General features: G+C 42.4%; 1 protein-coding gene across 5 annotated transcripts in view; it reads right to left on the reverse strand.

Annotated features, from left to right (window-relative positions):
• Window positions 1-3,568: 3,568 nt before the first annotated feature.
• The window catches only part of znf521 (zinc finger protein 521), an 88,387-nt gene continuing 64,243 nt past the window's right edge, over window positions 3,569-27,712 (reverse strand). For 4 of the 5 annotated variants that reach the window (XM_026313124.1, XM_026313123.1, XM_026313122.1 and 1 more), the window contains exons 6-8: window positions 20,783-20,914; window positions 15,314-15,429; window positions 3,569-5,004 (exon numbers count right to left, since the gene is read on the reverse strand). In XM_026313124.1, the coding sequence (XP_026168909.1) occupies window positions 4,975-5,004; window positions 15,314-15,429; window positions 20,783-20,914 (278 nt within the window). In that variant the 3' untranslated portion in view covers window positions 3,569-4,974. Of the gene's footprint in view, window positions 5,005-15,313; window positions 15,430-20,782; window positions 20,915-27,712 lie in introns of those variants that run through there. The other variant, XR_003296045.1, reaches the window with a different exon arrangement.

Genomic DNA, 27,712 nt, shown 5'->3' on the forward strand with positions numbered 1-27,712 from the left:
CATGAGCAGAGACCTTGTCATGCTTTTGAGAGCTGTTTACAATACAACAGATGCAGGGGGTGGGGGGTGTTTAAGAGTGCTGACGACTGACATGGGTGAAAGGAGACGATAGTGAAGGATGAGCAACATAGAAAGAATGGATGGGAAGCCCTGACTTTAAAAAAAGAAAAGGATAACATTTTTTAAAAAAAAGGAAGAAGGAGAGGGAACAGGAGAAGACTGGGAGAATGAGGCCCTTGTTCTCCTTTGGGGCTCTATTACGGACCATTTTTTAGTTCATCACCAATAAGTGAACAAGAGGAAAATAAATGTGAAACTGACACTATGAAGCCATGAGATTTTAAAAAATAAATAACAAAAATAAAAAAGAATGCAGTTTTTGTATTCTACTTTGGCCTCCATCTTCACATTTTTTTTTGCAAAACATACCAGTGTTTATCTGCCATGTGTTTGTTAAATAAACACATGGCAGATGTCCGTGCAGAGATTATTTACATATACAGAGATTTCTATTCAATATAAAACATGGCTAAAGACATTCAGCACACTGAATAGTGCAGAAATCTGTGTTGACATTTCTGCACATGTGGTCATACGCACCCAGTGCACTGAACCATTTGAACTGGTTTCAATAATCTAAAATAATTTAACCAATGAATTCATGTTCTGGCACTGAGATACAAGGGAGTCAGCCCAGAATTCAGTGTTCCCTCCACTCTCTCAGGCAATGTGTTTTCAATTTTTACTGTCAGCTGTATACAGTGTATGCTGCATTATTGATACTTTCTTTCCCTTTTCTCTACTTTTGTTAGACTCTTCCCTTGTCCTCATCTCATCATACTGGCCACATTTGCTGTGGAGCCTGGAGAGTTGCAGCAAATTTGACCCCACTGGTCTATATTTTATTGCTTGGTGTTTAATACATTTTTGAGAATCCTTCCTCGTCCAAATAAATAAATAGATAAATAAATAAATAAAAAATAAAAGAATCCAGTGCATGTTTTGGTGAGGCAGAAGGAGATGACTGGAGGGGGATACTCACCTTCAGCTCTCCCAGTTCAGGAGGCAGGGGGGATCATTAAGAGGGGCTACAAAGGAGGGCAGAGTATGATTATGTTTGTATATGTGTGTTACTGTAGCTTGGTGATAGACAGGTCACTTGTTCAGAGTGTACCCTGCTTCTGGCCCTATGAATGCTGGGACGAGTTTAAGGCAATATTTCCCATGTGACCTTGTGGTTCGTTAAGAATGGTTTAAAATGGATGGAAAGATTAAAAATCATTACATAAATCACCTCTGAATTTAGAATGAAATCCATTTATTTACATTTTCTATTTTGTTCTTGTGTATTTTAAATGATGAGGGTGATTAACCTGAAGGCGATATTCACAGTTATGAGCCCCTTTTCTAGTTATTACCTGAGACCTGAAAAAGTGTTTTTATTGTTATGTTACTGCAATTAGATGGCACAGACACAGTGAGTAAACAAAATTAGACAGGAACTACACAAAAGACAATAGCAAAGGCATTTGTGCCAGATCCATAAACATTGTTGCGTGGCTCTATACTGAGGTTGAGGCGTCCATTTTGCTGACACAGTTCTGAAGTGAAAAGATGGCTCTGTGGACGTGGAGTGTGAGAGATTGGGTTACCCCAGACACTCCCAGCGGATCTCCCGGCCAAATGGATCTGGATCTCATGCTTGGGTGCACATATTGAATGCCATAAGAGGTCTCTGAGGTCTCCTTCAGTGGAAGGAATGCACAGCCTAACAATGTGGAGTTTTCACCAAACTAAATTTTGCACCAAAAAGAAGCGCATTAGCAAGGACACTGGAACACAAGGGACAAGCAATGAATGCATACTTATATTTGTGCTGGTTGCTCATACCGGAAAAGTGGCACATTTTCAGCTTCCTGAAGAGCAACGTGCAGCACAGGTTCAGTAGAATCTCATAATTCTTTAATAAAGTCTTAACACAGGCTGCCACTTTTCCTCTAGAGGATATGGGTATTAGGCTGTCAAATAAAAAAAAGCAAAATGCTATTTCACACACATCCTGGACAAGAACAATGGCATTTTAGCTACTCCCAAACATCTGGCCCTACTGCCCAGTTTCACTAAGGACTGGCCAGGCTCTTAGCAGCATTGAGTGCCACTTGCGTTGAGGTTATGTTCAGGCGACGACACCATAGAGGATCAGCCGGGCTAAGTTATCTCGGAACAAGCCATCCATTCTGCTGCTTTCTGATGGAAGAATACTTGGGGGCTGTGTAATTATATTGCTTTAAATGAACCCTTGAGAATGCCCCTGCCAAAGCGCCCACAAAGTCTCACACTTGGGCGAGTGTCAGAAACACAACGCTTGTGTATGCACTCATGTGTGTAGCTGTGTGTGTGTGTGTGCGTGTGTGTGTGTGTGTCTTTTGCTGCTTAGGCTGGCGTTAAAAGGGAGGCCACAGTGGTTCTGATACGCCTCACAAGTGAATTTAATTAAATCATAAATATGAGCTGGAGGCCGCCACCCAATTTAACGTAATGGATGATGTGGGCCAGTCCATCTCTGGCAAAGCAAAGTTCTGGACCCGTTCAAATGCCCTTGAAGCTTATTAAAAGTGCCTGGCACAGGGAGATGCTAGCAAAGTTGTTTAATGGATGCCCAGCTTGCATTCAGTATGACAGTTAATGTTGGGCCATACCATCTCTGATTTGGATGAGGGGTTCCATCTCTATTGCGGAAGTCTGTCACTGCCAAAGGGCCTTGTCCATTCCTCTACGTACCCTTATTACAGTAATGTAATGAAAGATAATAGAAGACTTATATCTTACACATTTGGTGTTATGCTTGAAATAAAAAAGTTCAATAAGACAAGCTTCAGAAAGCTTGATTATGCATGTGCTTTACAAAATACAAAAAATGTTTTATGGGTTTATATATTATGTGGTGCGTAATGAATCACAATGGTATATAGCATACAGTATGAAATACAGCCTGCTGTGCATTTCAAATGAAGTTTAAAGTCATTTGTTACTCACAGTATAACCTAGTTACTGTGCAATGAGCTACAGTGCTCAGCCTTTTCAAAACAAAAGCAAAAGCTTCAGCAAATGTTATACTGTTCATGTGTCACTATTGATGAATCATTTGCTGAGACAGACAGATGTTGTTGCATGGGTTTTGTCCCATTCGGCAAAGGCAGAAGAATCTTTTCCTCCATCCCCCGGAGTGCTGGAGGCTCCCTAAATAGACCTAGCGCAAGGGTGTGTAGAATGGGACCGCACAGGGTGATGGGTAATGGAGTCATTAATAACCCAGACCTCCCTTAAGATGCTCAGATGTTCGTTAGCAAGAGCCACAAGGGAGTGGGAAAAAATAGGACGCAATTTGAAACAATGAAAAAAAAACAGAGTACACTTTTGATGATGATGTTTATACTGTCATAGGTCTTGTCTGATGGGTTAATTGTATACACACACACACACGCACACACACACACACAAACCACAAACACGCACATGCCTTTTGGACACATATGATACAATGAAAGGACACTGAAACCATTTCCTCATACAGTTTTTAATATTTCCATCACATGTGCAACACAAAAACGAGGTCTGCCAAATACAGAACTCCTTATTTGTACAATACATTTTAATAACATTGGAGATAACTGTACTTCTGCTGCAGGAGTTGGTGATTTCCTGTAAACTGTGTACGAACAATTCTCAATCAAAATGTCAAAACATTAAAGTTTCATACAAAAGTGCATCTCAGGTTCAATGAATGCAAAACATTTACATGACAGAATGGTTTAAAGTTTTGTATGATGCCACAGTGGCTTCCAGCTTGAGCAGAGAGCAATAGGACACTGCAAAGAAAAAAGAGGAGTACTTGGGCACTCTCCAGGAGAGCCAGGGATGAAGTTTTGTAACTACAATATATCCCCGAGACAGACTGAAATTGTGTTCAGTCTTCATGACCCCAAATCCAAATGGATTTACTCCCTCATTGCGGAAAAAAATATGTAGAGATAACATAAAAAAAAAAAAAAAAAAATTCCAGTAATCTCCAGGCTTCAACGAGCAGTAAACATTAACAACAGAAATGTACAGGTTGAGTCAGTGGGCTGGAGATTTCCCCATGCTCTGAGAGCCACATGGGAGCTTCACGCCTCTGTTCACGAGCCAACCAGAGGAACTAGCCTTTTCCAAATCTGTGTCACTGCGTTTGCATATATCAGCATCCTGTCCTGTTTTTCTGTTCTCTGTATTGTTTATTCTTTTTTCTTTTTTCTTTTTTTTCATCTGAACTCCAGCGCAGCAGTGCAGATTCGTCGCACTCTCAGCTGGTCCTCTGGCAGCCATGTTACAATGGACACACAGACAAGATCTCAGCCTATGCTGGTGAATCAAGCTTTTCTACCCCATAATGATTGACCATGTCAGGATTTAGAGTGACATACTGCCCAGAAGGAGTGGCGCTGATGAAAAGAGTCCTCCTGACAACACTCCCCGGTCCCTCGGCTTCCTACACTCTCAGTGGCACCCTGTTTCTCCTTTACACAACTGGTTGAGTCTCATCTGGTCTGATTGACAATATCACTTATCTTTTTTTCTGCTTGTCTTTTTTGGACAAATATTTTGAACTGTACATTGGCAAATACTGTATAAGATTGCAATATAGCTGTAGTTAAGCAACACATGAAGAATTCTATGTACAAACAAGTTGGCTTTTTCTTTATTTTTGAAATAATGGTCAGTAAAGAACATAGATGGTTCTTTTAAGGTCTTTTTCCGCTTGTTTTATTTTCTTTACTTTTCTTTTTCTTGCTGTGGTTCCTTGTGGTGTAACAGAACTGAAAGTTAAGTGCAAGACAGTCAGTGGGAAACAACACTGACAGTAATCTGTGGTCAGACACTACTCTCGGCATCATGTGAGCCTCGTTCTTGGCCACGGAGCGGATCCTTTCCATGTTAGCTGCTGTGCTGAGTCAACGTGTGGTTCTGCAAGGACACAAAAAGAAACAGGGGAAACATTATGATCACATACTGCACAACACGCACATCATTCAGTTCTCTTTCTTTTCATTAAACAGGGATTAGTCGTTACTTATGGCAAGGCCAGAAATATTCTTGCATCATGAAATTAATTTGAAATCTTTTTACAGATTTTTAAAGAATATTATAAAACAAAACAATACACCATCAAGACACTATCAAGACAAGGATGATGACAAAATAATGTCAAATGTTTTTGACTGATTAGCACTGCCTTCTGACATTTGAAGATCATCAGTATTAGACTTTCATTATCCAGATCCAATTAACTTGCACAGAAGTCAAATCTGTCTGAGGATCAATAGTAGTTGGCTTTGGGATTAAGCATAGTTAAGTCCTGGTCTAACACAAAAGCACAAGATCACTAACAGATAACATCTATTTCCTCAGAAACCCTGCCTCCCGATCAAAGGCCATGGAATAGAATCCATAACAAGGCAGACCTGATGGAATATCTTCCTTGGATTATTGTTTATCCACAGCCTATATGTATTGGATGTGTTACAAATATAAGGTGCAAACTACTTCAGGTGCAGGTGAAGCTGTTGATAATTTGATCCCTCCACATGTCTGTAAATATGTAATGATGCACAATTCACTATGACAGGATAACAAGCTGACAGTATCACTCTGTTTTGCTGTATCTCCCAAATTTATTCAGGCACACACACAGACTTTTGAGAGTGGTTGTAGTGGGGCAGCTGTGCCAGGTTCTTTAAAGGGAGTGTGGACCAGGGGGTGTGTAACTGGTGTCCCTGGTGGGCTGAATCCAGGTCATCTTTTGAAGTGACTGCTAATCCCTTTAATGCAAACTACATGCCCCACTTGCTGCGCTCTGTTTAAAACACGGCCTTGGACTCTCTAAACTGGCATGGAGTAGACACACCTGTCACATAGTCATCAGCATGCATGCATGCACAGACACAGACACAGACACAGACACAGACACAGACACAGACACAGACACACACACACACACACACACACACCCTCACACACTCACACACTCACACACACACACCTAGGTGCATATATGCATTTTGTTCTTGATGCAGAATTAAGTGACGTATCTAACTGTAAGTATAAAAGAACTTTTTTTACTGCTTAATTAGTTTAAGAATATAACTGTGAGAAAGAGATAATTGAAAATGATTCCTGTAACCTCAATGAGAAGGTTTACCAAAGCAGTCCCCTTCAGTCCGGTTGGTACTAAATCCCTCGGGCAGTGCTTGGAAACGACTGCTAGCCCCCCTTACATTCATTTCTTCCCTCTTTACCCTTTCAGCTGCCTCCATATAAAGCGTTTAAACACCTCGACAGTTTTCCTTTCAGCTAGGGCGATTACTTCCCGACAGGTGGGGTAATAAGCTGTTTGACGGGGAGCAGGAGTATGACCCCTGTAAGGGTTAGCGTGGCTCGCCTGGGCCCTGCTCTCTCTTTTTTAAAGAGGCGGCCCCGGACAGCTCCTCTGCTTCCCTCTCTCCTCTCTTGCTGAAATAAAGCTCCTTTAAGTGAGTCTGGGAGGAGACTCCCCACGGGATGCTTGCTCTCTCTCTCTCTCTCTCTCTCTCTCGCTCTTGCTCTCTCCCTTTCTCTCTCCCTCTCCACCTCACCTCCTCATACTCCACCAAACCCCTACCCCCCTGGTGAAGACATCCTTGGCGTTGCTGAGGAGGGACAGGAGCACGGCAACCTTATTAATGAATGCGGCCCATTACCCGTCAGCCTGGCTCCTCTGTGACTCCCAGAAGCCCCTGCAGTACGTGACTTCAAATGGCAGGATATTGACACGGGGAGAGCAAAGCGGCTAGGACTGAGTCTGTGTGCCCGTTTGTGTGTGTCTATGTGTATGTGGAAGTGAGAGAAACAGAGAAAGAAATTTGTGCTCAACTGAGTGTGCATGCCTTTGTGTGAGTGTGCCGATGCATCTAGGTGTGTATGTGTCTGTGTGTCTGTGGACCCCAAAGGAACGTAGCTCCTTGGATATAATGTAGGGCTCGTAACAGCTATTAGAGGGGAAAATAACCCCTCTGGGGAATGGCTCCCCCCTCTGCATGTCCCAGCTCTGTCTGACACACACTGCAGTCTACCTTTTCCTTAAACATGCCAGGAGTTTTCTCACTGAGGGCTTTCTCAAGGACGGTGTTAAACGACTTCAGTGGCTGTGGCAGCCATGCAGACTAAAGGGAAATAGGGGAAAAGAGGGGGAAAAAATGTTGAAAGAAAATGAAACTGATACCTTTATCTCTGTGGATACTGAACTCCGCAGAGTAGCTATAAACTGTTCTGTGTATGAGTACAGAGGGTGGAAGTGAGAGAGGGAGGGTGGAAATTCACTTTCCAATCTTCATCCTTGTCAAGTTCTTCAAGTACCTCTGCACCAGTGCTGGGTTAAGTTAAATACCTACAGTACACAACCCCAAATGTCAAATTAGATGTGAGACACACAATTCACACCTTACACAGATAAATGCCCAAAATGTCCAGCAGATGGATGTCACTAATGGTGTCACACCACAATCACTGCAATTTAGGATTAGATGCCCTCCATTAAGCCTTTTAGCTCTCATCCTAACTCCCTATTTCAATGCCATCCTATTCCCCCAGAAACTCTGCCATTCCCTTTATCATCCATTTCCTTTCCTTCTATCCAACCCTTAATCTCCTCCTCGATCCTTTCAACCACCTGCTGGTCACACAGGCCTGCTGCAGGGCCCAGTTACCAGCAGTGTTCAGGTAAACCATAGCAGTCAATTCTCCACTAAATTAAATTTTGCTCTGATCAATAATGCGCACCCACTTCTCCTTTATGAAGACTGGCTGCATTGGCTCGGAGCAAGTCTCTTCCTCCTCTCCTATTCTCTCTCCGGCTCTGTGCCACAGTTAAACCACCACTTTCATCTGATTACATCACCCTACTGCAACGCCCTCAGGGATACTAGAAGAGGAGGGAGAACACCCGGCAGGGGTTTTTGTGTACCCATGCAAACAGGTGCAACATGTCTTAGGAATTTAATGCCGTCGCTGAGAGGAAGAGGGTGTGATAAAAAAAGATGGGGAACAATTGAGGAAGAGTAGAGAATGTAAGCAGGCTGGGGAGTTGATTTATTAACTAATCATTCTTTATGTCGTTCCCCATTGCTCTGGTCTCCATCGATAGCACCCGGTCTACACTGAAGCAACAGAGGTGCATCTCTTTCGTCAGCTCTGCATAGGAGGGCTAGTGGACAAGCAGACACACTCCCTCTTTCATCTGATCTCGCTGTATTAAAGACAATCTTCACATTGTCCAACATCAGACGGTAATCAGATGTAAAGCTTAATCGCAGCTCTAACAGTATTTGATTAGCATGATGTTAATACCTGTAGAGCATACACTGCCTGCTTGTGTTATCCAGCATGTAACATTAAATCCAGGTTTATCAAGCGGTGCCTTTTACTCAAGCGTACAATTACTGGCCAGTGAACTGACCAGAATCTGCTGCATTACGTAGCCCTCAAGTTCTAAATAATTCTAATGTAAAAAAAGAAAAAAAAGCATTTAAAATGTAACAGATCTATAATCTTAGGAAGGGTGCATTATAAAAAGTTAGACACTTACAGAGTGCATAATAAAAATGCTTTGCAATATAGTTAATATATTATGTATATATATATTATATTATATACAAGCCCCGTTAGTGTATTATTTGATTATCTTTAATCTAAATATGCAAGAATAATCAAAACTAGAAACATTCACCTCCTCTAAGCTCCGGTCTTATCAGTCTGTGCCGAGTTTCTCTCTTACCCTGTGTGGCTGAAATACAGACTGCATCGCTGCATCTGGAGCATGGGGAGTGTGCACAAAACCACTGAGACCTGTGCATACCCATAGTCATCACTCAGGAATTTAATTAACGCATAAGAGAACGCCACCAAATGATACTAAAACAAAGAACCTGTGGTCTTTCTTTGAGGCTCTAAACTGCAGGGCGACTTTAAGAAAGCAAATCACTTGCATATTTAAGCTCATTTATGTTCATGTAATGACTGAAAGATGAACAATGGGCTTCAATCAGTAATGACTCCGCTGTGTTTTGGGCTGTTTTGTGACAATTCTGTGCCATTTTAAAATGGCTGTGGAGAAAGACAAGAGTGCTGCATTCTGCCTTGATCTTTAATGGTGTGTTGAACTTGGTCCAGTATTGACTCACTTCTCTCTTTGTGCATTCCCTACTGTTGACCAGTCCACTGAGGGAGTAATCCTTCTATGCTTTGACCTCAGGCCAGGCTTACTGCTGGCTAGTTTAGCCAATGAAGAACACAATCAAATAAATAAATAATACAGCAGTCGGCATTCTCCACAGTCATCACTTATCAGGCCATGGGGAGGGCTGACCCCAAACACTGTTGTGCCACAACCAGCCTGGTCTCCTTGGTAACAGACTGTCTTGTTTGAAGTGAGATGCTCGGCGAGTCATGGTCACACTGTAACAGCACAAGGCTACGATGAAGACGACAACAGCAATGGATTTCAGTGTTTTCCATGTGTGTCATTTCATGTCCAGTCTTATTCTCACTGAATGCTTGTAAAAAAAAAAGTTTAATAAAGCCAAGATGTTTGAAATGCTTTGATCAGATGTCTAACTATTCCAACCAAATACTTCTGAGGTGTAACCGGAGATGACGGACCACCCTTTTTGTGGGCTGGTGCTTTGTAGCTCCAAATGATACTCATTACCCTGTCTAAGTAGACAAGTGAATGGTACTAGAAACACACTATGCAGTGATCCCGCTGTTTGACTGAGGTAGCAAAACAACTGCACAACTGCTGTGTTATTATGGGGCCTCATTAAGTGAGGAGCGAGTGGGAGATGGGGAGAGGGAGAGAGGGAAAGCAATAGACAGAGGGCCAGTGAGAGGGAGAAAAAAGAGGGGAAGAAAAAAACACAAGAGAGTGATACAAACTGTATTCTGAGGTGATAGCAACACACAGATGCCTTTCCAACCAAAATGAAGACTATGACTAAAGAACCCAATTAAGGGCTTTCTTAGGGGAGCCATCTTGGGAGGGGGATGGGTCTTCCTGGGACATGAGCCCTGGGCTACATCCTCTAATTAGACAGAGCGAGGGGGGAGGATCTCTGCCTGTCACTAGGAGGGAGATGGGGTCCATGGGGTTCCACATGTCAGTCCCAGAAACAAAACACAATTACTCTCACATTTAACCACTTCAGTCAGGGACAGACTTTGACTAGGGATGCTACAGAGCACTCTCCCTCCCCCCAACCCCCCTCCTTCTCCTGTGCTGCTGGATATGCCACTTCAGAAATGCGGAGATTTTGAGGACTAAATTTTCTCCTCCATATCCATGTTTCTGTGAGAAGGCAGGAGCTGATCTGCACTCTCATGTTTTCCCATCAAACTGGAGGAACAAATCAGAAGATTAGCTTCTAATTGACTAACAATTGGTGTCATTCAGCATGCTTTTATCAAAACTGAAGAGTTAAATTACTTTGCCGTTGCGATGTGCGAATATGAAATTCGAGAGGGAATAATTGTTTTAATGTTGTTTATTTTGGCCTCACTGCATTTTGTTAACATCAACAGCATAAGAGACACTTGAAAATCAAATCGCTACAGACAGTAAATTAAACCTGTAGTGAATTTCCTGAGAAGCGCTTAAAATTGTATTTATCAAAGTTGTTCAAAAAGTCAACTAAGAAAAGTAAAGGAGACATGTTTGAAGGAAAGATCCGGTGATGGATTCTAGCACAGTACACCAAGTGTCTCCTCTTTGTTTGGATTTAACTTTCCCCAGTGGTGCAACAGAGGAAAAAGAAAAAGAACAGCTCAAAGGCTTCTGGGAGTTTTTGTCATGTCTCCCTCCAGACAATGTGTTTGCATGCACATATCAGACCCTAGGAGAGACGGAGACAAAGACAAACACATACAGCATGCACACAGATGTACACACACACACACACACACACACACACACACACAAAGAATATCCTCCCAGGATCATTAGGTCTGTCATGCTGTCTAATTCTGATACACCTACAGAACTAGAACACCACTATTGTGATACATCACTAAGGGTGTTTATGTCCCCATTTACAGTGCAGCAGCAGTGTGCGTACAGTGTTGTACATAATTATAAATAAGCTTAAATATTAATGATGGTGCCTTACAAGCAGCTGTTTTTTTCCCTAATTCATTGTTCTTTTATTTTGTAGTGCAACTTTTTGAAACAGTGACAGAATTCTGAGCACCTGGGGTGATGAAGAAGAAAACAAGTTGTCATATAAAAGGAAAAAAATATATATACAACTTTCAAAAGCATGAAGAGCTGTCATAGTTGGCAGATCAAGATAGTCAGTGAAAATGGGGTTTTTGAGAACCGCTTAGGGACAGACACATGAAGCTTTGTTTTCATGCGACATGTTTGGGACGCGGGGCAGTTAAGGTGTTTTTGGGGGCATATATTAAAATTCATTAAAAAAAAAGAAAAGAAAAAAACTTCTGGAGAATTACGTCTGCTTCAAACTTAAGAATGCCATTCCAAATATGTCATGAAAAAGAAGGATTAGAATAAAGGCCTAAAATATTATTTTTAAGAGACATCATTCATAGAACCAGTTTAATAATTCTGCGTATTATAATTACAACATAAAAATGCATTACACTGATTTAATGTGTTTTACATTTAACACACTTAATGAGCTTATTTTCTCTTGTGCTCTCTGCATTTCCTACTGCCTCTGACTGTCCATCTCCCCCTTTCTCTCCCTATTTTCTGTCTTAGATGGACGTTATGACATGCATAGCTGTTTACACTGACCTGGTGACCGTGAAGCCTATAAATATGCTTAATTAAAACAGTAGAATTGGTCACAGCTTGGCAATAATGGCTATCACACGGGGAGAGGAGAATCTCATTTGTGTGGGGAAGTAGAACATGATGCAGATGTGCTCTTGTCACTTTCAGCACTCATTAAGGCCAGGGAGCTTTGGATTGTCTTTGAAGGAATCCTTTTAAAAGACACTCCAATTAAGGTACGTGTCCTGCGGGCGTCTGAGGAGACGGAGAAGTCATACAGTACTGCAGTTCTTCCATTCCACTGTCAATCGTGGCACAACTTAACACATGACTTACAATCTCGTGTCACTTCCAGAGAATGATAATGAAATTGGAGGATGGAGAGAATAAAAGACAGCCCAGCTTAAAAGGAACAAGGGAATCTCACACAGAAAATGTCATCTTCACTGTTGTGTAACTTCAATCTCATTGTCTTGTCTTTGGAGGAATTTGGATCATTGGGAGAGAAGCCTCCGATTGCAGCCCTCCACTACACCGCATCGCTGGAGGAGCTGAACTTCTTGTGTTTCCTCACAAATGAACTGCACTCAGAGAAATGTCAGATTTAAGCTGTGGCTAATACTGCACATCCATCAGTTAATGAATCTGGCTAATTAATCCAGCCTAGCAGCATTGTCAGTGGCTCAGTTCGTTCTGCAATGTGAAAAGCTACAGTATCTGAAGCCAGTGCAAAGGGAAAAGGACGTTTATTATCACGTTTCACACTGCAGTGTTGCCTGTGCACGAACCCAGGGAGGCTTTTTTCTCATAAGGGGACAGCTGCATTTAAAATGAGAGGACAGTGGTTTTATTTGGGTGAGAGTATATACAGCACTGAAGGTGCATCTCCTAGCTGCTCAAAGGGGTGGGCAGTTGTTGAGGGTCAGACAGAGCGCAGCACAGCCAGCTTGCTTGCCCTCCCCATCAGCACCTCATGAAATATCTAGACTTTGCTCCATATTTTAATAGGATGAGGGAGAGGGATGCACAGGGCAGAGGCCATGTGAGTGTGTGTGATGGTAGAGGCGAGTCCTCTGGAGGATTTTGAGTGGAATGGTGGTCTGTGCATCTGAGTTCTTATTTTTTGTGTCTGTGAAAGAAAGAGGAAAAAGAGAAATGGAGGGAGAGAGATGAAGAGCAAGAGAGATTATTCTCCTTTGGAATCTGGATTCTGGGGCACACAGGCCCAGGAGTCAGTCAATCTGGCTGGTCTGAGGGGGTCGGCTGGGCGGGGGGTCCTAGGAGGGCTGATTAGACGGATGCTCTCCCATCATCCATCTCGACAGGCTGGCGAAAATTGGCTAGCCCCTCGCAGGGTAGAGTTCATGGGGGGAGGCAGTGGGGGAGGATGTGGAGCGGTGCACTGGATACCTGTCACAGCCTTTGGTCTGTTTCAGGATCTCAGCAGCAAATTAATAAAATATCGTTCCTGCTTCCCTTTACCTGCCGTGGCAGCTCTCCCTCTCGCCGCTCCTTCTCCCAGCTTGCACTGGCCCTTTGACCCCTCCGACTACTGTGAGAGATGAGGAGCCCAGGCAGTCGGCGAGTGGGCCAGAGTGTCAGGGAGAAACAGGGAGAAACTCCAAACTCAAGACTTGGCAAAAAAAGAGAGCTTCCACTTCTCTCTGCTGGAAGACAGCTCCACTTCAGACAGACTGACAAACGACTGCCCCGTGTCAGTGAGACATTTTGAAGTATGATGCATGGGAAATGGCATCCGCAAACAAACACCAACTAAAAGCAAGACTCCGACATGTAATATTTGTTGAAGGCTTTAACAACAGCTTGTGAAAAAAGCATGACTAAGTTTGTGAATGACACCCTAAAGTAAAGACAGATCTGTGAAAATAAGCCTTAATAAAGTCTTGAGATAGTCGCGGTAATAAATAAATGAATACAAAACTCATGCATTGCAGAGGCATAGCATGTGTACTTGAATCTATCTATCTATCTATCTATATATATATATATATATATATATGTCATATATATATATCTACATATGTGTTTGAGAGCATGTGAGCATGATCTCCCATGGGACTGCCTTTAGTAGCATAATGATTGTCTAATCCCCCAAGCTCATTCCTGTTCTCCTTTCATAACCCCCTGTTTCACACCGAAGTGCCATAGGTCTTTCATGTTCTACTCTTGTCTCTTAACAGAGAGTGTAAAACAATATAATCATGCATGAAACAACACCTCCAGGAGGTGGAGATCACTTCGTTCCAAAAAATGTGAAACAAAAAAAGTAGGAAAACGTCCCCAGGTTATTTGAGGTTGTTTACAGGTACCTGCAACAACCCTTGCTATATAGAGAACGCACATACCAATGAGTGATGAAAATGTGATAAACAGGAGGCCTTGGCATGAATGAAAAGTCTCCACATCTGCAGTTTGGAGGAGCATGAGGCTTGTTAAATAACCTTCTCTGTGGTTGACTTGCATATTGGTGGATCAGGACTTGTTTTATTCATGGTTGCGGTGCTCCAATGACCAGCAGATAATGATCACATTCACCTTCCTCCTGGCAGACACACGCCTCTGTGTTTACAACCTGAATCTCAATATGAAAATCATTGCCGATCAATGGGCAGCCATGCCCTGGATACTTCCTCTGGCTACCTGCTAATACATAGCGAGCCTAATCTAAGTTTTCAGATAGGCCTACTTAGAGGATGTGCTTAGGAGCTACTGGATCCTCTCTGTGCTTTAAGACAAATTAGGAATAATTTCAATGATTGGATTGAACATGTTGGTTATAGACTGCTCATATTTTAATGATTTAGTTTCAAAAGGTAATAGAAAAAAGATCTGGATATGAGAAGTGTGCTATGTGTACGGCCGAGAATCCCCCTAACAAAAAAGAGCTGCTTGAACACACCACCACAGTGAAATAATATAATAAGGTCTGTTTCATTTTTTCAGGTTCTCCAAGGACCAGAGAAAAAGATTGCTAGAAAATGGATTATCTCTCTAACATTGCGAGTTCATAAGTCCAACTACTAACTTTGTTGAAGGGCAGATATGGTCTCCCAGAGGACAAAGCTCATATTTAGCCATGAGGTCTCCTCTGTGATTAGGAAGGAGATGCAGGCGTATTGACTCGACTGTGTTTTTGCCTCCGCACCATATGTAATTACCTCTTCAAAAACGAACATTCCACTAATCCTCTAATTCCAGATATTTTAGTGCTCTGCTGGTCTAATAAGCAAATCAAATCATATCTGCACATCACAAATGAGTTTTGGAAACGGACTGAAATAATTCCTTCTGAGTCTCTCACCCCAGCTGGGATGGAGGGGATAGCTAGAGTGTGGTGAGTGGTGTTTAGTGTTTGTTAAGCTGTCATGTGTGATTAGCTGCCACAGTTTCTTGCTGGTGGCCCTTCTGCTCCACCACCCCGAGGCTCACCTGCAACTCTGTCTGGAAGAAGAACTTCTGGGGGCACTGCGAGCAGTCGTAGATCTTATCCTCCTGGCCGTGGGCAGAGAAGATGTGCTGCTGGAGCTTATTGGCCTGGACAAACACTGCTCGAAGACAGGGACACACAGGGACAGAGAAGAAATGTATAAATGTTAGCACAAATTGTAGAGTTGTTACTGCCATATTTTAATAAATGTGTCACTGTAAGATGCCTCTACTCTGTGCTCCTTATCACTGACTAGCACTACATTAGACTGGGGCCTTTTTTCTTTCATTAAAGATACAAAGGCAACATCATAATTGCATCTGCCTGAATAAAAATTGAAGGCAGGCTATGTCAAATGGCAAGGAAAATGATTTAATTACAAACAAATGAATGCACTATCAACAATAGAAAAAAACACTATTATGAGATATATAATTAAAAATAAACACTGAGAACAATTCAGATGTTAACAGTGAAACTAGAGTGGTCATGGCACTAGAGCTGGTGAATGCATAATGTTTTGGGAATAATGATGCTCTTTATTTAGCACTACTGTGGGGACAACAAGCCAGAAAATAAACAACCACAAAAAATTGGCATGGCTTCAAGTGCAAAACATGGCCTCCATTAGTCTACATCGCTAATTATATTGACAATATAAATATTCATGGTGTTGCGCTACTTATTCATGAAGACTCAGACTACATTCACCATCATATAAACACACAACTCACTGGCACTTAAAACATATACCATACATTTGTGCTTTAATTAAGCCATAGTCCATGTCGAGAAGCTTAGGGGGATGCAATGGTGTGTTTTAAGTGGGTGTGTGTTGCATGTGTGTGTGTGTGTCTCTCTCTGCATTCTCCAAGGAGCACTTCAAACATCCCGTTTGTTATCCCAGACCCTTGTGCTTTAAGGATGGCTGTCTAATCTCAAAGGTCTGGATGCTCTGGAAAAGTTAGCATGTGGGGGCTTCATTTGAATTTCTTACAGCTCAAAATAACTTTTCTTCTAATGCATGCACCGTGGGGCCACAAGGAGAGAGAGAGGAAAAAAGCACAGCCACAAAAGGTGAGGCGTTCTGTTGGAGATGGCTTTGGGGTCGCTGCAGCCCCGTGGCGGGGCTCTGCAACATTAACGTGTCCCAATTTGAGCTCACCTGGGAGAGCGGTTATTAATTATTGAGCTGTGTACACTTGAGACGCACTTGGCTTCATTGAATGTCACACTCCTGACCTGGGAAATAAAAGTTTAGATCCAAAGCAGACACACTCTGGTGATGCTTTCAGACTGCTAATGCCTGGGTGACAGCTGTCTCTGGAACATGGCAGCATGTTAACCAGAAATGAACAAACCTCCTCTAATGAACAAACAACAACTCCATGGTCCATTTCTGAAACTAATGACCACAGCAATATGAAGACAAACATAACTGCAGATAGATGGCTGGTTTTACAGTCTGTTACAAAACATTTCAGCTCAAGGTTAAGGCCCTGGGCATCACGTGTATTTGTACCTCTGTTATGACAATTTTCTATGTAGGGAATACATGCTCTAAAAGAAAAAAAATCGCTGATAAACAATAGCTTTTTTCCTTAGCTGCCTTTTGTCTGCATATACTGTTCAGAAGCAGGTCATAGCAACTGCAGGAAGCCTTCATTATGTCTTTGGCTAGAGGAGGAAAAAGTCAATACAGCAAAAATAAAAATGGATTTGAGACTTGGGGGGCCTTCAAATACTGTACAATAGGCCTAAACACAACGAGATGTCAAGTTAGCTGTTGCTTGCTGTTTACACATGTATCGGGTCCAGTTCCTGTAGCAGACACATTTAATCAACTACGCATTTATCAATTTGTAGCTCTTTGCATTCATTCATATGCCTGTAAGTGGACACTGACAGCTGACTTGAAGTGCTAGAGCCTAATGGCACCTTGAAGTTTCTGGTAAGACCATAATAAATACTGACTAGAGTTATGACATTAAAGCAATGATGCAAATGGAAGCTCAACAACTTTTTAGCTAATTTATATAATTCAGTTCTGACATCTTTAAATGCCTAGGTCATTTAATTAGTGGTGAGAGTTTCAATTTCACTATCTTCATCATCATTCTTCAAATTAGCATGCAACATGAAATGAAGAAATAAGCTGAAACCGACAATGAAGGGACATTGTACTAGTATTTGGCAGCATGAGTCAAATATGACAAATGCTATTGCTATACCCATTTAGAGAAGGAACAGAGGCATGTCTTCCTAGAGGGTTAAAATAAGGACATAGAGGAACAGAGAAGAAATAATCCAAAACTACATCCAAACAGGATCAGTGGCTGGCCATTGTGACTCTCCCTGCTGAGAATGAGAGAGAATGACAGAGCAAGAGAGAGAGAGAGGGAGAGGGAGAGAGAGAGAGAGAGAGAGAGAGAGAGAGAGACAGAGAGCAGGAGAGAGAGAGAGAGAGAACTTTTTGGAGTTTATTGGCTGTAGAGCCAGAGCAAAGCGGAGCTGAACAGAGCACTGAGCTGGGTTGGGCGTCAGGGGTGTCAGGGCTGAGGGGGCTGAGGGGCCAAGGTCTCCTCGCTGTGGGGGATATTAAGCCCTCTGATTAGATCTCAGGGGCCATCCATGGCAGACGTCTGCTTTACTACAGGCCCCAGCTCATCTTTATTTTGGCAGGGTGGTGCTCTCTGCAGGCTGCACTGCACCAATACTAAGCTGTTTGTGCAGGGAGGAAAAAAAAGTTTATCCTTTTTTCCCCCCTCTCCTTTTCATTTATTTATTCGTCTAGCCTACATGTGTTCGTTTCTCCTTAATCCAAGAGTTTACAATGAGTTGCCTCAGAACACTTGGATCAGCCTAGTGAAGCCACACAAACAAGTCCACAGTGTAAGTTGATTTGGAGCTATTAGCTGATTACTACTGATTACTACAGTACTAATTTTGATTTAAAGCTAAGCCTATGTCTGTTTTTGGATGCAAGATGTCACAATTTTAACATCACGCACCAGCAAAACTTGGGCACCAACTAAACAAACAAATAAACAAAAAACAGAAACTAATTAAACTACTGTATTTCTCAGACTCTTGCTGATTTAAAAGCAGTGCATCGTGAAGTTTGTACTTCATGCTGTGACATAAGTAAAAGAAATGTGTATACACACATACACGCACATAAGACTTTCATCAGGCACACTTTCTTCTGTTTTGTTTGTCTTAAGCACATATTCCCAATCACAATTTCCACACCAGCCCTCACTACTGCTCCTAAGGGTGCAGGCAGACACTTCTAGCTGCAGGCTCCCCCACTTCTGAAACCTGTCAAATCTGTCCTGGGAGAGTCAGCCTCCCTCTCATCATCCAGGGGCTTATGGACCTCTCTCCATTTACCCTCCCTCCCCTACACAGTTCTCTTTTCCTCCTCCTCTTCCCTCCCTTTCATCTCAGATCCAAACTTGCCAGTTGCAACCTCCTCAGCTTCCTCCAAGTTTTGTCTCCTTTTCTCCTCTATTTTGTCTGTACTTATCTACCATCTACGACTTACTTTCCCCCATACATTCAGTCTGTTTTGTGGTATGATGTGTCCTCTCTCCGTTCCCTTCGGTGTGGATTGAGGCGTGTCAAAAAATGACAATCACTCCCTGCGTCCCACAAGTGCTAGGTCACAGGGGTGAGAGGTAGATCAGACTGGGAACTAATTCTACACAAGGATTATTTTTATATTTACTTGCTGACAAACTTAGTTTATGACAAACTTGTCGCCTAGAAATAATGTTTATTATTAAGTTACTTTTATGATGGAATCCAGTGATTTGTATCCTTGGTCCCGGAGAAGGTTAGGTTCATGCAACTTTCTGGCTAAGGATAAGACATGATAACGATTTTGTTAATAACGTAATCATGTCCTGGCTTGATGTTTCCTTCAAAACATATCTACAGTTGCAAAATAGTAATATATGATCATAATGGCATACTGTATGTAGTGTTTTAGTAGTAATAGTAGTGGTATTTAAAAGCTATGAATGCTCCACTGTAAATAAAATAAAATTTATAAAATAAGCCTCCCAGCGATACATACATTCATTAAATAATGTACTGTAAGTGAGGTCATGTTGTGGTATTAAAATAATGTCTTCTCTCTATGTTATGCCAGTCTCAACTTGAAGAAATATATTCAAGGGCAGCTGTCAGCCGATCTCTCAATTCCTTCTTTTCCTCTGAGTGCTCTGACTTAGCTCTGCCTGTCCCCTGCATCCCCAACAGAGGGAGGCCTTTCAGTCCTCTCTATCCTGCCTTCCTCTCTACCATAGGCCTTCTCCCATCTGTCTGTCTGCTTTGCGACCACCGTCCTGAGGGTGTACTCTGTCTCTCCCTCCTCCCCTCTCCCTCTAAGCATCCCTCTCTCTCATGCACCGTGATCGATATGGACGCGGAGGGAGAGGGGGGACCTGTCTGTCAAAGCTGGCGGTGGAAAATGAAGGCTCAGATGAAGGAAGCATGCTCTGTATATTAAATGCCCAGACCCCTGTGAGGGGTGGAAGGGGTGGTGGAGATATATCAATAGGCTACTGCTAAACAGAGATAAGGCTAAAACAGCAATGAGCGAAGCAGAGCACAGAGGGAGGGGAGTGGAGAGAAAGAGAGATCAGAAAAATGAATATGGTGCTGAATAGTGTGGTGGATGAACAGGTAAAAATGTGAGAAAGGATCTTTGAACAAAATGAAAAATAAGCTAATGATGTTAAGTGATGTAACAAGTGGAGGAGCCAGCAGTTTTTTGGGGGGCGATGGGTGAATAAGGGGGGTGCAGGAAGTGCAAGAGAGGGAAATGAGCTGAGGAACTAAAAAGTGTGAGGAAGAGTAAAGAGCTGAGAAGAGAGAAAGAGTGAAGAGCTGAAGTTAACGACTTTGCAGATTTCATTATAGAGATAGTTAACCCTGTTGACACTGAAGGAGGGCGCTATCCTCTCAGGAGGAGTCCGGTCCTTCCACCTCCACGCACAGAGACAGATGAGATCATTACAGCTATCAGCACCACTGCCATCCACAATTAGCACATCTCCTTTTCTTTCCCCTACTCCTCCATCCCCCATCTCCCCTCAGCTCACACTGTCTTCCCCCCCGCTCACTTTCTTTCTCCCCCTCTCACCTCATGACACTTCTTTGGCCTTGATTTGGAGGCAATTTGACTAAATAAAAAAGCCACATGCAGCAAACTGTTCTCAGCTTTAGCCGACCTGCTTGCTTGACCTTTCCCAACTCATTTAGAACCCATTTGCCTTTTTCACGCTGAAAAAAGATGCCTGGAAATGCAAAGCTTTGCGTATTAAATATGTTAATGTCTCTGAAAAGTTACCACGCACACAAAAACAAACCCTGCTTTTCTAATCTTTTTACCTGTTCATCGGATTGCGAGCCCATCATGCACAAACGCTTGCATGCACACAAACGGAATGCACAATACACACCTGTAAAGCAGACCGGACACTTGAAGGTTCCGCCCATGCCCTCAAAGCTGTGCTCAATCAGATGGCATTGAAGCTTCGCTGGCGAGTCGAATGACTGACTACAGAGCTTGCATTCATGGTTCAATCCTTCCTCTGTAGAGACAAAAAAAAAAAAAAAAAAAAATCATAAAGAAAATAAACAGAGCATGAACAGCACGCCTTGCTTTTTTCTCTTCCTTTTTGTTTTTTTTGCATTATTCTTTCATTTGAAATTTAAATTCTCCAAATTTGCGGCAAAGGCTCCTGTCTGTGATTTTCATGACTGAGACAGGAAATAATATAATGTGTGATCTGCTCCCATCAGGTATAAATTGGACGACCAGCTGGGGTCCTATCGCTCAGATGAGGCCTTTGCACTTTGAACATGGAGAGCATCATCTTTTTGATTAACATATATGCAAAATTATTTATTTTTTAGCATCTACAAATTAAAACAGATTTGAAGCAAGTCTAAATGAAGTAAACATTTTGTGCTTCACAGGAAAATGAATGGAAATAGATCAAGAATAATCAAATAATCTAATGTTAAACAGTGCAAAGGGTTATTACTATTACTGCAAAATACTCAACCCATCACTTCTTCACCAGACATTTACTGACTGTCAAAGCTGCCAACACAACTCTCCTGTACAACATGCCCACATGTCAACAATTTTAATACAGTGATAAGACAGTCATTTCAACAGTAAGAGTGATTCCAAGTTAATCTCCTCTGCATTAGAATTCCCCAAACGTCTATCTCAACATTAGACTACCTCAGATGTGGCCCGAGATAGCTTAAATAAATGTCATTCAGACTGTGAACCCGCATGCTCATTTGCGGCACAGTGATCTGCTGAGTCAGACTTCCAGAGAACTGTGCATCTCCTGTGTGTCAATAAAAGGCCTATACACTCTGCCATAGGGACGAACTACTGCTCCATCAGACTCTTGGCAAGCCTGACATTAGGCAAGGTACTGCAAGTTGGGGGGGGGTGGGGGGTGGAAGGGCGGAATTGGGGAGAGGGGGGGTGTTTGTATGCACCAAGGAGTCAGGCTAAAGCTTATCCCCAGGTCTCTACATCCCAGTGCCCACTACATAGGCCCTGGGTACTAAATGCACAAATAAACAATCCACCTAACCAGCTGTGCCCAGCTCAAGTCCTGGAGGATCTTAGTAGAGGGTTAATCGAAGGTGCTTTAGGCAAATCTACCAAAACAAATACACAGTACCATAAAACAAAACAGTAACCTTCAGTGAACAAGACGCCTCCTGCCTTGTAATTAATTTCTGCTGACTCACCAACAACCTCCCTTTTCTCCAATTTGTGATTAATTCTATGTAAATGCAATGTAAATGTAAATCTTACATGACAAAAGTTGTTTAACAAACTGAAATCTCTCTACTATATATACAAACTCTGTATACTCTAAAACCTTGTTTATTTTGTTTGTAAAAGTAACTGAAGTTTAATTTTTCCATGTGCATGATGGACCTTGTCACATCATGAGCGGTATAACAAATAGGTGGTACAGTATATCACTTTCTGCACCTATGGATTGATACTGAGTAACAGTGACAGCTGAAACCCACTGACCCCTGGTATTCTAGGAAGAGAAGGGAAGGAAAACATGTCCTGCAGTGCCAAAAGAAACAGTGGGAGTGAATACATATTGAACTTTTTACTGTAACATATTACCACATGTTCTTTTACAAGCTCCTCTCAATAACATAAACATATGGCATGGTACCACATAAGGTGGTGTCTACAGCATATAAAAACAAGCTGTGCATCAGTACAAGCTCACAAGCTGTGTTCCCTCCTGACTGTCTGGTGGGGGCCGATCAAAGCAGCTCACAGTAGTTAAAAAGGGAAAAAGCTGATGGTTTGTTCTGCAATCATGCATTCGGCAGATGAGCTATTCTGTTGCCTACGTGTGAATCTGAGTGTAGCAGCAGGCATGAGCGAAAGAGGGGGAGGAGGATGGCACAAGTGCATCAACGCAGCCCTGCAAGAGGATCACTGCCCTCTTTGATCACCATTCAGTTTGCTTGTCTGTGTGAGGGTGCACACTAAGGTCAATCTTGCTGTAGGGTTCATAGATCTGTTCCTCTGCCATATGCGCAGCCCTCATTTGACCCTAGTGCAAAACGTTGTCCCTTTGGAGACCTGGCCTGCTTCATTATGCAGATAACTCTGCACCTGCCTGACTGACCTTGTGTGTGTGCATGTGTGTGTTTGTGTCTGTGAGCAGGTGCATCAGGGGAAAGTGGCTAGGAGATATAAATACAGTATGCTTCACATTTGAAGAATATGTCTGATGTTGTTCTCTTCTAAATTAGTAATTCAGTAATTTCCTAAAAAAGCTTGGCATTCTTTTTTTTTTTTTTTTTTTTTATCAGTGCTGAACTATACATATTTGGTATAGCCGGATGTACTGTATGTGAAATAGACTCAAGAAACTGCAGTGCCCATACTCATCATAATGAAGTAGCATGCCATCCAATGCAATGTTGTGGCTCACTGATGCGTTTTAATAGTTTCTGGACAACAAGAGTGGTCTGTGACACAGAGGAATGAGCCATATCAGGCTTTTACTAAATGACAATATTTAGGAGCATTTAAATGTATCTGGTATTTTAATGGGGTTTGTTGTTTGGAATACATATAACCCCACATGACTATACAGTATGTATTTATTGTATATAATATATATTCAGAATATATATATATATATATATATTGCTACTAGATGCCTCATGTGTTTGTATGTGTTGTGCATGTTATTTATATACAACCTGAAACTGAAAGAGTGCTGAGTAATAGAGAAATACAGACAGATGGAAAGAGAAAAGAGCAATAGAGATTTGACTGCAACTCTTTCATGACTAAACTGTTAGGCCCTGTAATGCAGTCTGTGTAGGACTGGGTGTGTATTAAGCAGTGTAACAGGGGTTGAATCAGGCTGGCAGCCGTTTTCTTACTGCGAGCCAAGGGAGGAAGTCAGCTCGCTCTCCCCTATAGCTGCCTCATTGGACTGAGGTCACTTCCTGTTGCTCCCCCAGCTCTTCTTCAGGACTGCCCAATCAGCATGGCTCTGTGTGAGCCCCCACCCCTCTCTATGCACTGAGCAGTCTCTGGATATAGTTACAGGGCCACATGGGACTGTCAGCTCTGTCTCTCTATCCTCATCTGTCTCTCTCTCCCTCCTCCCACTCTCTGTTTCTGAGTCTCCCGAGTCTTCTCCACTGCCACCACCCTGTCCCTCTGCACTCCTAAGAAAATCCTTTAGATGAGAACTGCTCCTGTGTCTGCTCCCTCTAAGCATCCCTGACACCAGCAAAGTAAGCCCATCTGCATATCCACAGGGCCTCGCGTTCCTGTGGCTCATGGTTTATGTATTTCACAGCTCCTTAAAACACAAGCGCCTAATATCTCTCCCATGTGGAGGACAGGAAAGGGAGAAAGGAAAAACTGGTCTCAAAAAGAATGGTCTTTATTTTCTTCATGCTGTTTACTTTTTCATCTGGGCTGAAGTTCATATGCTGTTGAAGGTTGCCTGGGACACTGGGGCTTGCAGGTTTGGCTCGCATAGTTTAGTGAAACCTTTATGTAACGACGACATAGCTACAGCGTACTGCATTCTGTAAGTTTAAGGCCGTGGTGAAAGTGCCCGTGAATTTGATAGAGTTTTATTTCAGAGTATAAATGTGCAGTCGTCAACTGACAGTGAGTAAAAGACTGAAACTAAAGTAACTAAAGACAGCCTAAGTTTCTGATAATAGTGTGTAGTTAAGTATAACGCAGGGCATTGCTTAATTAAAAACTCTCCCTCAGCTTATTCCACTCCCACCGCCCCACCACCACCACTGCCCCTTACTCTATTTAAACATTTCTGCAGAGGAGCTGTTTGAATTGGAGGGGAATTCAGGTTCACTTTTAGCACTTGGCTTTGGAAGAGACAAATCTGATACTTAGATTTACACGCCTCTCTGGGGCATAGTGAATGGTTCTCTGAAGCTCACTCTTAGAGGGACCCATGCTGCTTGTGTCGCCAAAGCAGCACACTCTAACAAATGATATTAAGGACATCAATCAAGGCACTTCGTTGCTGAAAGTAATGAGTAAACAAGTGGGAAAACAAATTTAGAATATTTAGTAGACAGGAATGGGTTGTTTTGGAAAGCCTGAGACAGAACAGCCACAGTAATCGAAGCTGCTCCAGTTAAACTAACAGGTCAATGCAATACCCAGTTTCTAAACTGTCAAGGCCTGCCATAAAAGCAGATATAGCTGTTTAAAGAGAGCCTGTTCATGAGGAATTCACCTTTAGCAAGAATTTGCTTTTTTATTTCACCATCTGTCTCACACTATTCAGCCTGGTGTTGGAGTTGTATGTTAATAAACCAAGAAGATTTGGTTTTCAGTAGACTCACTGCTGTATATACAACCCACTGTGGGATTGTGGATGGTAGCAGAGTAGACAGCTTCAGGCCTGTAAACAGTAGGTGGGTTTACTTCTCTCTTCTCTCCGCGGGAACTATCCATTAACAGATAATGGGGGGAAAATCAGAGTGATTAAGGCCCAGGGAATTATGGGTGAATACAAATTGACTCCACCTCCGTGCGGTGTGCTCTCTTGAGGTAGAAGCACTGCTCATAAGGAACAAACTCATTTCAGAAGCACTACAAGGCCCATTAAGGCCTGGAGAAGGCAGGGGATGGGGGTAGGAAGGTGGTAGGTGGAAGCACAAAGGGATGGACTCCCCCTGGACCAAAGCTGATTGGAGAACTGGTGCCTGGGGGGAACATTACTGATATCTATTTCCTGCCTCCACAGTTTGAGAAGGACAGAGTGAATCGAGTGCAAAATGTTGAAATTAAAGTACAAGATTTAATCATGGCACCTTGAAAATTCACCCCATTCTATCAAAGAGTTAATGTATTACATGAACAGTGATAGAAATGTGGTTGAGTGATAGCTAATAAAATCAAAGAGATTGGAAAACTATCACAGCATGAAAGGGGAAGCTTTACTCCAGTTTGCCTGTAGGGAAGTGGGCATGTAAAAGACACATTCTGTGCCTGCAAGAGAAAAGCGAAACGTAAAAGATAAGCTAAGGATAGTACCAAATGACACCCTCTTGTCAGGGTCCCAGGTTCAGTGCATGCCTGATGCCGTTTTCTGACCTCCAGAGGGAGAAAGAGGGGGGAGATCGTTGGCTATGACATTTCAGTAGTGGTGACGCCCTCGCGCAGCAAGAGCAAAGGATTCTGGGGGAACATGTCTCTGGGAGAGTGTCAGCTCTGATGCATGGCAGCTCGTTGGAGGTGCTAATCAGAGCAGGGCTAGGCTCCTGCTAGGATCAGCCACTCTGAGCCTACATTAACCGCCTCACAGCTCCCCTGGCTACGGGGCCAGAGGTAGAAACACCAAACTGACAGGTTTTTGTGTTGAGATAAACATGCGTAACGCTTGAATGGATGTTACAAAAGGTTTAGTCGACTAGAACACCTTTTGGAGTTCACAAAACATGGGGGATAAAAACAGGACACTTCTCCCCAACATAAACGCACTGAGCAGACATTTCCAGTTGAGTTATTTGCCAAGAGTCCCTGTGCATGTGTTTAGCAATACTCTGATTTTTTTTTTTTACTGTGTAGCAGAATATATGGAAACTCAAGCCAGTAGTCATTACTAGAGCGTTAATATTAAATGCATAAGAGAAAAAAGACACAGTTTTATTATTGTAATTGTATTGTTAAACTGTTTTATTTGAGATTACCTGAGAGCAGATTTAAATGCACAAAATGTATGCATGTGCAACTTCCTACACAGTATTTATGGAGAACCTGCTGTGCATTGTGCTTCTCATACCTTACATTAGGCATACACAAGCTTTTATGATTCAGCTGTGTTATGGCAACGTGGCAAACAGTCACCAAAGAGAAAATTAGACTGAAATTCTATTTGTAGATTTTATGTTTTGTATAATTGTAGCCTGTTACATTTCTTTCAATAAAATTCGGAGATTAGGCATTGATGTTCTCATTATACCAGTGTTCATTCTAGGACACGAACATGTACAGCAACGGTGTGACTCAAACCCTGCGGTACAAGAGTAGGAGAAAGAACACATACTGCAGTAAGTTACCCCTAGAGTATGTAAGACATGTCAAGACTTTTTAAAATTCTGGAGGCAAAAAATCTGGCTATTCCAGATTTTGTGCATATATGTATTTATTTTCAGATTTGAAACTGCAATGAATTTGTTGTATCAGCTCACAGCCTTCCAAAGGGGAGACAGACAAAACTGAAAGATGAAACTGGTGTTTTAGCAAGATTTGGCGCTACAGTACGCTTTGTACAGTCTGCCATTTTGTGTTTTGCCTGGACCACTTTACCTGCTATTCTACCAGTTGAAACCCACAATGGCTAAAACTCAGTCAAATGAACAGTGTGTAGGTCATAGAGGCAGCGCAAAAAAAAAAAAAAAAAAAAAAGAGAAGGGAGAAATTCACAACAACAAAGGCAAGAGCTGAATACTTGTTAAGGAATGATGTGTAGGCGCTGCAGCTGCAGGCAGGTATGGAGGTCCATTGGGGACAAACAGTGCAGGCTGCTGAGATGGATTGCATGGGAGCGCTGGACCCCCTGCAGCCACACAAACACCATTCTGCACTGAAATGTTCTAATTTACTCTATACATGCCTACTCTAAACTGCTGGGCATTTTCTTGTTAAAAGGAAATAAAGGTCAAGTGCCTACACCCTGAATTTCCAAGACTCTTGTGCTCAATGAAAGTTGCTATGCAAAAGTGAGAAAAAAATGACAAACAAGCAATGAAACAGTAAAATAGGAAAAACTTTCCACCAAGCAAAAGAGGAGAGACAAAATCAAGTGTGAATC

The sequence above is a fragment of the Mastacembelus armatus genome, chromosome 17 (assembly GCF_900324485.2).
Source record: "Mastacembelus armatus chromosome 17, fMasArm1.2, whole genome shotgun sequence".
Classification (NCBI taxonomy): domain Eukaryota; kingdom Metazoa; phylum Chordata; class Actinopteri; order Synbranchiformes; family Mastacembelidae; genus Mastacembelus; species Mastacembelus armatus.